Here is a 15,699-nt window from a genome sequence, read left to right as displayed (position 1 = left end):
AACCATCAATCAAGAATAGTCAAACAAGTGTTCATTCCACGTGGGCACCATCATTATAATTCAGCATGAAAGTTGAGGAGAAAAATAGAATTACAATGGAGGGAAAAGTGCTACACAAAGAATAAGATTCATAGGATACTTTATACTCTTCACTTCCCTGCAATGCTAGCTAATAAGGCCATATAAAAAGAAGTCTTTAAAAGGAGACTTTTCAATGGCTGGTTCAACTTAAGAAAGTCAAAATTATAGAATGAAATCATCAAGCAAAAAAAAGGTATTCAATCCTATCAAACTAAAGTACTTGGAAAGTGTGTTTCAAAGTACATATAAATTTTATCTTTACTCCTACTTCCTACCTATTTGAGAATGGCTCAGATGATCTATTTGAAAATGAAATACTCTGATTTGTCTTGTTAAGCAGTGATTGATGGAACAGTGACACGACACTGGGTTAGGTGTGCCTCTAAGTTATTTCTTGGTCTAATTTCATTCTGCCAATACATCATTTAGAGTACTGCTGGCCATTATAAAATCTTGAAATTGATAGCAAAATTGGGAACATCTTCAAAAGAAAAAATATAGTCTGAGGCTAACATTGACCACAGCCCCCCCCCCCATGTACTTTCTAATAACGACTCAAATCCCCTGACTTTGCAACAGCAATCAGTTATAAAGGCAAAGAAAAGCATTTCTGCCTTACAAACACCAATTTTAGCTGCATTGGAACATAGATCAAAGCAGGCTGTTGTTAAACGCTCTGAAAGACAGTGGAACAACTTTTCATGGGTCTAATAGCTTTGCTGCCTGCCTAAATCTGGTGTATTTACAGGATATGGATGCTGTCTCTATCAGGAAATCAGAATGGACTAAGTATGTGAAATAATCTAGCACGAGTTTATTAAAAACCATCTTTCAGAAATATTTTCTTATATGGGTCTTAACAAGATAAAAGACAAGGGGGTGCAAACAGGAAAATGAAAGATACTAATTAAGGTGACTCTTTAGATAGCTTTACCCAAGAATAAACAAAAAGAACCTTGTCGCGCTGACTCCAGAGAAACAGGAGAAGAAAGGTAGAAGGTGGTATGAGTGCCACCACATATTAATATTTAATTTGCCTTTTAAGTAAGATTGTTCTCCAAATTTCTACTAAAATAATCATCTGCTTTATGCTAGCTGGACCCTCTCTAAAGCAATGGGTTCCGTCCCAAATGCCATACTTTTAAAACACTGACAAATTAGAGAGAACCCAAAAGTGTACTGAAAACAACAATGAGCCCAGAAACAATATCATAAGAGGAACTACTGAAAGACATGGAGAAAATAATGGGAGACATGAGAGCAGTCAGAAGGTATCTGAGGAGGTGTTGTGGCAAAAGCACTGGATTAGGCTGTGGCAGACTTCCCAGCTCTGTTACTAGCTAGGACAGTCACCCTATACTAGCAAATTCATCTCTCTGGAACTCAGGGGCAAAATTATGAGGTCAACCTAAATGATCTGAAATTTCTTTAAGCTGTATAATTTTATCATTTCAAAGTAGATCACTAGTGAGGAGAATACGTTGCTTATAGTAAACACCTACATCTTTGCTGAACTGAATCATTCTATGTTGCTGCAGAAGGAAGAAATGCGTAAAAATTACAACATAAAAATTTGGCTCAATATGAGAGCTTTTAACAATTAAAGTTGTGCAATAATGAAACTATTGCCTCAGTGTCTCAAAAAATAGTGAGATCATTGTTAATGGACATATACAGGCAGGTGCTGAAGACTGTGAACTATATGATCACCAGTCTCTTCCAACTCTGAGATCCTATTATTCTTTAGGTCCAATTGACTAAATATCTTTCCTCCAGATTACCTTCACCATTTCTCACTGATGTAAATCAGCTGTTCCAGGGTTCCATAACTTTGTTCTAACATCTGAGTGTAGTCCATCTGCATGTCAAGTCACTATGGTGCGTGTCCAGCTTCACAGACATGGTTTCTGGCTCTTGCCTGTGCCAGATGGTCTCCCTTTTGGTTATCTTCAACATTATTATTTGGCATAGGTCTTGGGGAAGCTTCTTGAAATTGTTTCAAAGGCTACATATAACCTTGTAATAACACCGGAGACGTTACCATGATATGGATGAAATGGATGATGCTACCAACTCGCTTACCAAGTGCGAAGTACACGCTAAGAGCTTTAAATGCATTATATCATTGAATCCTACCAGTCACCCTATGAGGAACGTGTTATTATTATATTCGTTTCACAAATAAGGAAACTCAGGGCCAGAGGGGTAAGTACCTCGCCCGAGGTAACTGAACTAGTAATCTGGACTTGAACTCTGGTCTGGCTAATGCCTCTAAAATGCCTCCTCTTAACTACGATGCTCTGCATAGTTCTCAAAGTGATTCTCAAAGTGTGGGGCCTGGACCAGCAGCTTCAGCATCACCTGAGAACTTGTCATAAATGCAAAATCTGACTTGTACTGAATCGGAAGCTCTGGAGGTGGGCCCAGCACTCTGTGTTTTTAACAAACGCTCCAGATAATTCTGATGCTCACTAAAGTTTGAGAACTTAGGGAAGCAAAATTAATCCCAGATATGGAAATGTCAGGTTTCCTGTCCCTGGAATCACCTTGAAATAGGAAGGGCGATTCCTTGTCATTATTAGTGAGGGCAGAAGAGAACTGCTGCTTTAAAATATAAACAAGAGGGGAACAAGAAGGAAAGAAAAAAATACTGTCTGCAGTAGGGCCAAGTCGTTGTGGTTAGATATAAGGAGTGAGTAAACTAAGATCTTGAAATTCCCCTAGAGCCTTTATATAACAAATAATATTGTCTACTTAATCAAAATAGTTAAAATAAAAATTCTTCCTACATGCATACTTGTTTTAAAAAAGAATATATACATCTTAGCCTTACGAACACATCAATGGAAAGAGTGTTTCCAAGGTAGCATAATCAATGGCAGCTATCATCAGCTGTCTTTGGTTTAAAAAATAAAAATCCTTTTAGCTCTGCAGCTCAGGCTGCCTAGAATGTGACCTTGGTCTTTTTCAAGCTTATCTTTAGTCCGTAGCACTGTGCAACTCTGCAAATCAGTCTATAATCTCTGTAATAACTTCCTGCACGTGCAATTTTAAAGATCAGTCATCGGCACATAAACCATCCTTTAATTCGAGGTCTCTGGAGATACCTGTAGCTGATCAGATATAAGGGCTTCACGAGGTCATGGGGGTAAGTATGAGTGGTATGTAAGTCCTGTGTGCAACAGGAGGATTTCTCCACAGGTGCAGTTTACCTGAGAAGGGTAATGAGCGGCTTTTAGTTCTACAGACATGAAGTAAAACAGGAACTGCCTACTTCGAAGACACATGCTTGAACATAGCAGATCTTGCTCATACTACACCACACCAAAGGTAAAAATAAGTACATTTCACCTGCAAGCCTTGACTAAATCAAAAAGTTCCTGGACTGGAATAATACACGATTTATTATCATCCAAGATTGTTCTCTGATATCTGGGTCTGCAGTCAATGGTTTATTATATCCCCTTTGTTTTCCCTCCTTCCAGAAAAGGTTGTAGGGAGCCAGTGAGCTAATGAATAACAGTCAGCATCCATTCTTATAAGACAGCAGAAACATGGACCTCACTAACCCCTCTCCTCCAAATACATCTAAAGGAAGCCTATGTAAAGCTACCAGCACTCAGGAATGTGGGAAGCCAAAGGTCTGGGACAGGACACCGTAAGTCATATAGGTCTAAGGAGCTATCTAAACACTATCTTCTGTTAGTGAAACTCTTATTTGAACATTACGTCCCATAATTTTAAAGGAAAAACTAGAGAAGATGCAAAAAAAAAAGCCTAAAATAATAGACCCTGGATATTATGATAATTCAGCATGCAAAAAAAAAGGGTTGAGATATATTAATTAAAATTAAGTGTGATCTATCAGGGAGATTCCTTCCTTCTTTTCTTCAGTCATTCATTAATTTACGCAATATTAACAGAGCAAAAACAAAAACATATGCTGGACAGTATCTAGAAAATGCCAACCAGGGGCAGCCCGGTGATGTAGTGGTTAAGTTCAGTGTGCTCTGCTTCAGGGGCCCAGAGTTCATGGGTTCAGATCCCAGGCGCAGACCTACACCACTCACCAAGCCATGCTGTGGCAGTGACCCACATACAAAATAGAGGAAGATGGGCACAGATGTTAGCTCAGGGCCAATCTTCCTCACTAAAAAAAAAGAAGACACCAACCAGCTCCACATGTTCTCCCCAATCTCCCCAAAAAAGCCAAACAAGAGGAAATGGACTCAAAGAAAGAAGCAGCATATATTTTGATGGACATGAGTAAAAACACCAGATGATTCAATTACTGGAGCACACTTCCAAAGAAGACTCTGAATAGGCAACAGTGAGCAATGGTAAGTCCTGAGTAGTCTGGTCAAGTAGCTTTCTGTCTGAAAGCAGCAGTCAAGACCTCTTGAGATGTCTTCCATCTATGGCTTGTAATTGCATTCAGGAGAAGAGGTTGAATACAAATTGAGCTCTGCCAAATGTCTTCTCCAACCAATGTTAAGACCACTAAAATTCCATTTAATAACAAACCAATAAGTTATTTGTAAAAGCAAAAATGAACACTTTGTTGCTATATACACTGTACTGGGTATTTTGTGTATATTAACTCATTAAATCTCACTTGCAATCTTGTGAAACTTGTTCACTACATTTTTAATGTAACGGATTACATCCAAAGGTAGCAGGTTTAATTCCAAGTTTTCATCCAGACAGTTTAGTCAAAGTATATATCGACAACCTCACTAATCATGAAGTAGTATTTAATGGTCAAAGTGTAACTTACCCTTGCCATATCCACCAAGAAGTTCTCAAATAATTTCCAAATGTGGTTACTTGTGTAGATTTCTTTCATTTCCACTTCGGTGTCAACGTAACAGTGATTAACAAAATTCACATAAGCAATTTTAACCTGTGCAAGTTTCATATACAAAAGAAAGTGAGTTTTCTTTATTGTTCATTGGCAAATATCAATTATGAAAGGTTAAATAAAATCTGTGTTAGTTCCTATAGTAGATTATAGTATGTTTTGTGTCTACCCAGAAAGCATTGCCATTTCTCTTCTTTTACTAAAACTCTCTGCCCCCTGACCCAGGGCAAACACATGACCTAGTATTCCCTCCCCTTCTCTCTCTGTCTCTGTCATTCTCTCTCTCTCTGTCTCTCTGCTTCTGCTAAAGTGGAACAAGGTAAACCTGAGCTCCAAGCCATCTTTCACCAGGTGCAGAGAGGAAAATTATGCCCAGAAGAAGAGAATGAAACAAAACCACAAAGGAAAAGGGAACAAGAGATGGAAAGAATTCTGACGTTATTTGAACCACTTGATCTATATGAACAACTATCCTTCAAATTCCCAAAAACAGGAGCCAATAAAATTCCCTTTTTTTTAAACTAGTTTAAGTTAGGTTTCTGTCACTTGCAACCAAGAGAGTTCTAACATGATGTTTAGATGTGTTGACTAAATAATACTTTATTGCCATTCAAAAACATTTAAATTACTATTTCTGAGAAGAAACACGCTCACAAGTTTACCAAAAAAAAAAAAAATGTATTATTTTAACATGTAGTAAAATTCCTTTCCAGATTTAGCAAAATTCCTCATAAAGGATTGGGATGAGTCTCACCAACATATACTATTTCTAAAGTGCACAGGGCAGTAGTTTTTGTCTTTCATCCTTTCTTTTTCTTTCTTTCTTTTTTTATTAAAATGTGATGAATGCTATAAATCTCCCCAGAAAAAATGCATATACATAAAAAATCATATAAACAATTTCAGGGATTCATGGAATTCAAGTTAGAACCATGAGGAATAGAGGGCCAGCTTTCATGCCCTTAGTGCTTATTTCTACTTGACTGAGGTCTAAAACAAACCTTCAATGACAGGGTGCCTGTGCCTAGGACTGATCATAGGGTAGGTAGACACTGGAGCCATTCAGTGCATTATCGCAACCATCCTGATAGCAGCCAATATTTATTCTTTATTTGCTACATGGAAAATACCTTCAGCATTTTGTATCTTAAGTAATTAATATGTTTTTTTTACTTACATTAAGTAAGTAATATCTTAATTTAATCCTCCAACAATCCTATCAGGTACATACTATAATAATTTCACTTTAAAATTGTGGAAACTGAAGATTAGAAAGGTTAAGCAACCTGTTGGAGTCAGTCACACAGCTAGAAAGTAATGGATCCAGGATTCTGATTCATTCTTTAATTCATTCTTTCATTCATTCAAAACATATTTACTTAAGTATAGACTCAGGCTCAGACAATATAACGGTGAATAGAAACAGACCTAGTTGTTATCCTCATTGACTTTATTATCTTGGGAAAGGATACGAGGGCTACAGACATTTGTTAACTAATAAGTCACATATCAAATTTCAAATTATAAACTCTTACAAACTCTACTATGAGAGGCCAGGGAAGTCTTCCTTGAAGAAGAAATGCTTGAATGAAGATCTGAGGGCTGAAGAGGAATGAAATAGGTGAATATAAGAGATAAGAGTTTTGTGGTCAGAGAGAACTGCATATGGGAAGAAGCTGGCCAGAATCAGGATCCCAAATAAAGACAGACCCATGGATTTAATCACTACACTATGCTTCCTTTCTTTGCCATCTTATTTCAGGTCAATCAAGGTATGAAGTACCCTTGGTTTGAGGTGTCAATAATTCCACAGAAATATACTTCAAGTCCATCACTACATAAAACTATCTAGAAGTAGAAAAGTTAACCTAACCTGACACCTTTTTAAGCTACTATGATTTAAAATGTTTGGATTTATATCACACTTAGTGTATCACACATTTATGACTTTGCAACAATATGTCACAACAGTAGAAAAGAAAGAAATTATTGCAATGTACATTCCTGGAAGCCTCATTAATCCTGTTGGCAGACAACCAGTTTCTAATGAGTTTCTTACCTATCATCAGAGCCAAACTAGGACAGAGGGTAAAAGATGATGTGTGAATAAAGCAAAAGGCATGTCCATATTTCCAAGAATGTGTCTATTCCACAAAGCAAGGTAAACCGACAGAGTCTAACAGGTGATCCTGCAGCACCATCCTAGCCTCTCCTATCGATGATGGTGAATGATTTATGAAGCATGTATGTTAGGCTCAAGAACATACCTGAGATTACAAATAAATCTTTCAGTTTGATCACATTGCCATACTTCGAACTTAAGAAACTCCTGTAGTAGCTTCCAGTAAACCAATAGTGGCTATATTTTTAAAAGGTTTATTGTTTTCACAGCTTCTTGTAGAACTAAAAAAAGTAAACTTTTTTATGTTCTTTTAAATTTTCCTAGTTATATAGTTAAGTACCATTTCTTGACTAAATACATTCTCTCATTATAAATAGTAGTATGGGGACTTATGGTACTTAGGTACTTTAAAAATTAATAACAACTCTATAGCTGCTAAGCTTTTGCCAGGCTTACCTCAGGGATGCAGTCGTCATGGGTCACCACCCTCACTATGTCGTCCAGGGGCAGAAGGGAATTGCACTTGATTTCAGTGTAGACATTTTTCCCCTCTGTGCATGCTGCCAGCAACTCCACAAGGGTGATGTGGTAAGCTAAGGGGCCACTCTCATCCCCTCGGTCTCTCTCTGAACACATCATATGGAGAAGGATGGGAAATGATGCTCTATCATTGTAAAATATCAGCACATCTTCACCCCCATTTATCAACTGAAATGACAATAAGAGAGTCTACATAGCAGTCCAAATGTTCATCCTTGCAGTTATTTCCAAAGGCTTGGTCTACCTGGAAACACATGTATCTCTTTGCAAAAACAAGACAATATTGCAAAAGCAGAACTATACCAAGGCAAGATGGCAAAAAGATTCTAGTCATGTGCCAAGTGATTAGTTATGAATGCTATCAAAACTAGTTGGGGAGATATGGGAGATATGGATGGCGGCAAGAATTAAATGACATAGATGATAGTAAATTGTTCATCAGCAAGTTACCCACTGAAATTAAACCAGCAAAATATTCAAATAAAGTTATTTCCCTCTACTTCAAACAGAAGAGTCCATTGCCAAAGCATGAGAAATCTCATAAGCCTAATTTTACTAAAGCAGAATAAAATATCCCCATCCCCTTCAATAGTGACAGGACAAGTAAGCAAGTACATTGGGCCAAATGCAACTCTACAAGAATCTGAAGATTCCATGAGTCATGCATGGGCATCGATAGAGAATGGAGGTAAAAGCAGAGATGAGAGCAATAAAGAGAAAAAGACAACTTTAAAAAAACAGAGACAAAGAAATGAATCAGTAGGGGCTTTTAGGACAAAATTTTCCTTCCTATTTTGTTTATTTAATTTTAGTGGAGAATTTCAGCAGATGGTAAATTACCTTTTATTGCTCAAATTCCATAATGTCTTATTGTCTATCTATTATCAGTACTAATTTTCTAACCCCAATGAGAGATATTTTGGTGGGTAACACAGCTTATATAATTTTTTCTCTATTTTATTTAAATTGATAACATTTAAATTGATAAGACAATACATTGTCTTACTTTGAAAGTTTTGTTGAAAGAGAATGTATATGTGTCAAAAATACGTATTACACATCAACACAATATAATATTACAAATACTTCTTTACACACAGAAACACCTCACCAAACAAGTGCCATAGGACTGGCTTAAATATTTGCTGCTTTCCCATTTTAATTCTTTCCTTGATGATCATAATACAAAATCGAACTAGTTTCCACATTTCTAGGCAATGAAGAACAATGTGAATGTAAATGTAAACAAGAAAAAGGTAAATTTTATGTTTCAAATGTTCCTTAAAATGTTGAATAACAATAATTTACATTAAAAATTCAAGGCTTTAAGCTGAATTAATTTTAAGATTTCTATGGGGCAGGAAGGACTCACATTGTATCAATGTAGAAATCATCCCCATTCCCAAATTTAAGGTTTCTAATTATGAAAATCCCCCCAAATCAGTATAATCTATTGCATAACTGTTTGGTACCCATGATTGAAATCTGGCTTAATCCATACAAGCTTTTAGAGAACCATGAGGTCATAGAGCAATGATTTACCCCAGTGGGCTCAAAGAGCTGTCAGTTCTCCAAAGTATCACTTGATTCCTAGTGAGTAACTTATTCATTGCATAAATCTCATTCAGTGTCAAACACCCCAAGGAAAAGGGCAAAATAAATAAAGTACTTCATCCATTTGTTTTTCTTAAATTTTTATCTTACTCTAAATAGCTAAGTTTTCACATGTAACAGACCACAGATGGATAATTTCTATTAATTAGTTTAATTCTCTTCAAAGCCCTCTGCAAACAGTAGCAGAGAACACCCATCCTATATTCAGGAACAGCATAATAAAGGCACTGGGAAAACAGAGTTTAATCCATTGTTGTTATATATTGAAAACTTAAAAACATAAAATTTTGTCACATTCATTCTAAATAATCTATAACGTTTCATTGCATTACCCATTACTTAAAATACACAAATTCATTAAGGATCAAAAAGAAAAATAAATGCTTAGAAAATTATAAAATCAACTTATGATATGTTACTTCACTAGATTTAGGCAAAATAAATTCGAGCTTAAGTAGTCGTGACTCAATTATTTTCCAAACCTATGTTGTTGGTATTTTTTTTTTCATTTTAAATTAACAGAAAACACATATTTGTGCATACTGTTTATGTGAAACTGACAAAATGCAAACCGACAACATACCTCTGTCATTACCATATCCTGGCATTTTTTCACATATTTACCATCTGCTTTCACAATGGTTTGCAGAAACCTCAGGTACTCCACGTGGCGGCCGTGCGTCTCAATGCAGTGCACGAAGTGCTGCACAACTCTCTCGCTAATTTCATTGCACAGATGGTAATTGTTCATGAAGATGTGCCGCATGGTTTCTGCTTCAAGGAGCTAAACATAGAGGAATGTGCCCTTGTAATTCTGACAAGATCAATTTTCTATTCTACCGTACTTAGACGAATTTCCCTGCTTGTGATCAGTTGTATAATTTATGCAAAGCCATAGGGAGTTTACTGTGCAAGTCTTCTACAGATGCAATGAGATCATTCACCATTAAAAGAAAACTGAGCTCACAAAGGAATCTGGTTGGAAAAAGGAGCATATTATCATAAAGGTCAACATGGTGGCAACAGTATTCTTGAGATTAATTTAATTTTCTATTATTCAAAGTTAGCTCTTCCCTCGTATCCACTGACACACATTTTACAAAGCAGAAGTAACTCCACCTTTGAATGTTCCGTATTTATCTTACTCATGGCATGGTAGAGTTAATTCTTTGTTCTACCATATCTTTTTCCTAACATTTAACTATATACATATAAATGAAATTGTCATTTGCAGGTAAAATCTGTGTAATCTTTTCAGGTTTTTTTTAAATATTTCCTTAATGAAAATAAAAGATATTCACTTTTTGGGAGAGAACTCCTATAAGGAAGGAAATGAAGTGATGAAGATTAATAAAATTCTATTCATCAATGCTGGGAAAACCAATTTGATGGACATTTTACTCTAAATATTAGAAGCCACTAAAATACTTACACCAGGAGTTAAAAACAAATTCAGGTGTTTATGAAGGAGAACTTGATTCTGTGGATTTCCCCGACAGAAATTCTGCAGGAATGTATGGGCCAGATTCATTACTTCGTTCATCTTTTCATCATTCTGTAAGTTAAAGAGTAACACATGATACATATCAGAGCAAAAATATTATCAAAAAATACATTTTTTCACACGTGCACTTTTCTCCTCTCTGCCACTGTTGTGTGCTCCCCTTTCTCTGTGCCCTTTGTTTCTACACCTCTCCCAGTTACCCCCACTGTATCTTCCCACTCGCGTTTTCTAAATGTTTCTCACATTATCTTTATGTCTCCTCCTATTATCTGTTCTGATGCACTCTTTCAACCCCCTCTTTGCTTCATAGTCCATCTCTCTTTTTCCTCAGCTCTTCTGTATGTCCTCTACATCTCCCCCTCTCTGTACAGAGCTGCGTCTTTCTCCCCTGCCTCTGTCCCCACACCTCCTCTGGCCTCCCTTCCCTCTCTCTGGCCCCCTCATTCTCTCTGGTTCTCCTCCCTTCTCTGCTGAGCCCTCCAGTCCCTCTCATTCCTCCTCTCTCGGATTTCCCCTCTTTCCCAGTGTTTCTATGGATCTGGATCTTCCCGTTTCTTTTGTTGTCTTTGTTTCTCCTCTTTCCTCATCTTCTACATCCCACTCTTCCTCAAACTTCTCCCTTCCTACGGCCTCTCCCAGCACTGATTCCTCCTCCTCCTCTCTTGCTCTGGTCCCCTTGTCCGCACTTTCTTTCTTCTCTCCACTCACTTTTCCTCTCCTCCCCTACCCTGTAAATTTCTCTCTATGTATATTTCTGACTTTGTTCTCCCCTCTCCCCCTCTCTGCCCCCTCCTTTCGCTATTTACTTTGTCTCTTACTTCCATCTCTTTCTTTTCCTTTTCCTCTTTGCTTTCTCCTGTCCTCTTTTCCCCTCTCTCTTTTTGTCCCCCTCGTTCTAAACACATGTACTCTTTAGTCGCTTTCCATGTTCACTATCATTTTCCAAAGTCCCACAAGAATATCATTTGCTTATAGGAATCTCAATAAGAAACTTAAGTCTCAAAACCCACAAAGAATGGAAAGTTCTCTTCTTAAAAGTGGTCTTTTAACGTATCACTGAAACCATCTAAATTTTTTCTGGGTAGTTGACTGTTCCATTTGCCATGTGGTGGATGTCAGAGATACAAAATGGACTCACGTTTTGAGCAGTAGTTGATATTAAATAATTTCAATCTTTTCTTTTTTACCTAATCTAAGAGTCTAGAGTTTATGCTATCCATAACAAAACAAACAGTGTACGATTATTAATAGACCTATTTCCTCATATTTAAAACAGGGATGAATTGACTAGACTAATAAATAAGCCCCAAAAAATCCATCCCTAACTTAAAAACAGGAAATTTTTATTTCAATATCTGCTAACATTTTCCTTTACTTGTGTAATCCAGGGATAGTAAAAGATATCAAAGGGACTTCAGCCACAGGGATAACCAATTTCCACTGAAAAGCTGGCTGGTACAAGAGAACATCAGGGCCAGTTCTGCTGTATTTGATATTTCTTTGAAACTCTCAACTTATTCTTTTTTCGTTTCCAAACAATCCACTTATTAAAACTCAGCAAACATACAAACACAAAGTAGTACTAAAATAGTCAATGCTACAGTTATATTATTATTAGAAGGCATTGATCACATGTCCAATGCCCATGTCACAATATCCAAGATCAAATAATTTGGATAATAAATGCTGCAGATTTAATTCCTGTTGTTGCCTTTCAATAATTCTTTTATTTCACTCTCTGCCATAGTATGCATTATGCCACCTAAGGAATGGTAGCATTTATAAATTTACATATTAAAAAGTAACTAAGTCAGAGGGTGGGTAATGCAGTCTAAGGAGCGAAAGTCCAAGTGGGGAGGGCACCTACACAGAGAGGCCTGGAATGGCTCATTGGTGCCCAAGAGAGATAAAGAGGGCATCCACCCTGGGGGTGTCAGAGCCTAAGTGAGGTGCAGAGGGCATTCATATGGAGGAGCAGGCAGCAGTAGTGAAGGAAGATTAGTTATTACAGAGTATTAATAAATGAGTAACTATATTAACACACACACACATATTCCCTAGCTTTGTCTATTTAGAGGGCCTGGAGGGACAAAACTCCAATAGCAATAAGTATACTTAGTTCTCATAACTTTGCTTCTAAATATAATTCTGGGACTACTCAAAGACCTGGCTGATTCCAGAGGTGGAGCAAGAAGAATGCAAGATGAGCCTGGAACATCTAAATGTGCAAAAAAGCAAGGAACTACTCAAAGAATGACAGGGACATGTTAGAGGACAGAGAGCTAGCTTGAAGAGGCTCCACTGGCCAAATCTGCAATAATCTGAGAATCGAAACAAATAATGAAAGAAACCTATTGAACAAAATGAGCATCCACAAGTTTATACTGATGGAAATAAATAAATGAACAAGTAGAAAGTTTGATGAAGAATGGGATATTTACTTAGCTTCAAAGAACCTGACCACAAAATATTTATTCATTACAAAGGGAAAATGAGTACTTCACGGTGGAGAATGCTGGCAGATACCACCTTAATCAAGTGATCAAAGTGAACATCATCAGTAAAGGGACAAATTAAAATTGTGTGCCACCTGACAGGAAGTGGTGAGAACTTAGCATCACTTCTGTTACGTTCCTGCCAAAGATGCATAACTGAATCCAATCACGAGGAAACACCACACGACACAAATTAAGGAACAGTCTTCCAAATAGCTGGTCTGTCTTCAAAAGTATCAATGTCATGAGAGTTCCAGGATGAGATTTAAATAGACACAAGAACCGAATAGGATTTGTATCTGAAGTGGATCTTTTTGTCAAACAGGACGCAACTGGGATAAGAGGAGAAATGTGAATGTCGTGTGAGGATTAGGTGGCAGTAAAAGTGTCATACTTTTTCCTGATTTGGAAGGCTGATTTGGAAGGTTATGTAGAAGAATGACCTTGTCGGTAGGAAATACACACTAAAAGTGTGCTGGGGCATCAGTTGGCAACTTACTTTGAAATAGATCAGGGAAAAAAATTCTTTGTAACTTTGCTATACATTTGAAATTGTATCAAAATTAAAAATTAAAGAAAAAAGTAAGAACTAACCTTTTCATAGGGGATCTGCAGAAGATCCAACACCACTGAATGAGCTCCCATATTTTTCAGTAATCGTTGATGTTGATTCCGACACTTTTTGTTCTGTACACAGAGTTTACTTAGCCTAATCAAAATCTTTAAGAAGAAGAAAAGCAATAAATATAACAAATGTAATATTAAATATAAAATATAAGCAAAAATTCTCTGCCACGCAAACATAAACCCACGTAAAAGTATTTTACGTCTGCTGACCTCCTTCACAATCCGGTAGTTATTGCCCTTATTGCTGTCAATCTGAGGTTTCTTTGTTCCATCCTGCACTGGACTTAAAATGTTTGATTCCTAAAATAAACATAAATATGTATTTTTATGTATTTATAGCTTTGCCATAAATTTATTTTGTAAAAAATACATTTTGTAATTATTTTGAATTTATTATTCAACTTAAATGTTTCCTTTGCACTTTTTTATCCCATAAAACATTCCTTGGCTTGAACGAGTCATGCAAATTACCACTTCCCAATAACAACCAAATTACAAGACAAATGGCATTACTAATAATCAATGAATTAAGTTAAAAAGGAAAAGTTATTACACGTACCACGATCCGTGTATTTCCTTATGCTAAATATATCAAACATATCATGGCTTTATATTGCCTAGAGGAGAAGGAATAGTAAAAACTTGGGGCATAAAAAGTATAAGTTTATCATCAGGGATGAACTTCGAGGAAAAAAAGAGTGAAGGAACATATCGTAACAGCTGAAAAACATTTCAGGGATGGGAGGAAAGAACACCTTAACCCAAGAATTCTCTCCCAGGTTACTATGACATCTTTAAGAATCATGACTTGGGGCCAACCAAGCACACACAGAATCATGAAAATGAAGAAAGGAAAATAAAATTTAAATCGAAAATATTTTAAATTAATAGAGCTTATTAAGAGGACCTGAAACGCCAAAAATGTTTCATTAAACAACCATTAGCTGTAGCAGTACAATAAAAAACAAATGTAGGGAGTACAAATATTTTAAATATCAACTATTAGAGTCACCATTTGAAACTAAAACCCCAGTTACAAACAATGTAATACATGAACATTTATTAAGACTTAATACACGCCTGGTACTAGACAATGGTGAATGGATCTAAAAGAAATAGAAGATATGATCCTTCCCACAAGAAAATGACAGTCTACCTAAGCAAACAGGGAGAAATATGAAAATAAGATTTGAACTGAGCAGAATTCACTGGGGGGGGGGGGGGCGGTGGGAATAGCTATAGCTTTAAACAGCTTTATAAAGGAAGTAGTCAAGTTTAAGCCAAGGTCTTGAAAGATGAAAACTGTTTAGTTAAGTATGAGAGAGGCATAGGAGGGCAGGGGGACACTTGTTAGGTGAAGAAGTCACCTTAGCCAAAGGCACTGAGGAAAAGAACAAGAAAAAATAATGTGCATAAAATGGCAGGAACTGGCAGCTCACATCGCAAGAGAGTGGACAATTAGGTAGAGTGGGGCCTGATTACCTCCCTGACTTATAATACGTACAAAATTGCACCTGGGATGAATGTCAAGCTCAACTTGGGTCAAAAAACACCCTAAACTTCTGACCATGTTGATGGTGTTGGGTTCTCATAGTTAAAGGACACCCCAATCTAAGCTCAGGAAAAAATAACAAGAGCCAGCCCTGATGGCCTAGTGGTTAAAGTTTGGCGCTCACTACTTCAGCGGCCCGGGGTTCGCTTCCTGGTCGTGGAACCACACCACCCGTCTGTCAGTTGCCATGCTGTGGCAGCGGCTCACATAGAAGAACTAGAACAACTTACAACTAGGATATACAACCATGTACTGGGGCTTTGGGGAGGGAAAAAACAAAAGTAACAAAAGTATATGAAGCCA

The 15,699-nt window shown here is 36.9% G+C and overlaps 1 protein-coding gene across 1 annotated transcript in view; it reads right to left on the bottom strand.

Moving 5' to 3' along the window:
• Positions 1 to 15,699, bottom strand: part of ITPR2 (inositol 1,4,5-trisphosphate receptor type 2) — a 472,032-nt gene that overhangs the window by 253,936 nt on the left and 202,397 nt on the right. Inside the window, exons 27-32 of the mRNA XM_058558623.1 lie at positions 14,055 to 14,144; positions 13,812 to 13,937; positions 10,651 to 10,773; positions 9,802 to 10,002; positions 7,521 to 7,772; positions 4,859 to 4,984 (exon numbers count right to left, since the gene is read on the bottom strand). Coding sequence (XP_058414606.1) covers positions 4,859 to 4,984; positions 7,521 to 7,772; positions 9,802 to 10,002; positions 10,651 to 10,773; positions 13,812 to 13,937; positions 14,055 to 14,144 — 918 coding nt within the window. The remainder of the gene's footprint in view (positions 1 to 4,858; positions 4,985 to 7,520; positions 7,773 to 9,801; positions 10,003 to 10,650; positions 10,774 to 13,811; positions 13,938 to 14,054; positions 14,145 to 15,699) is intronic.

Source organism: Diceros bicornis, chromosome 17 (genome assembly GCF_020826845.1).
Source record: "Diceros bicornis minor isolate mBicDic1 chromosome 17, mDicBic1.mat.cur, whole genome shotgun sequence".
Taxonomy (NCBI): domain Eukaryota; kingdom Metazoa; phylum Chordata; class Mammalia; order Perissodactyla; family Rhinocerotidae; genus Diceros; species Diceros bicornis.
This window is presented reverse-complemented; position numbering and strand designations above follow the sequence as displayed.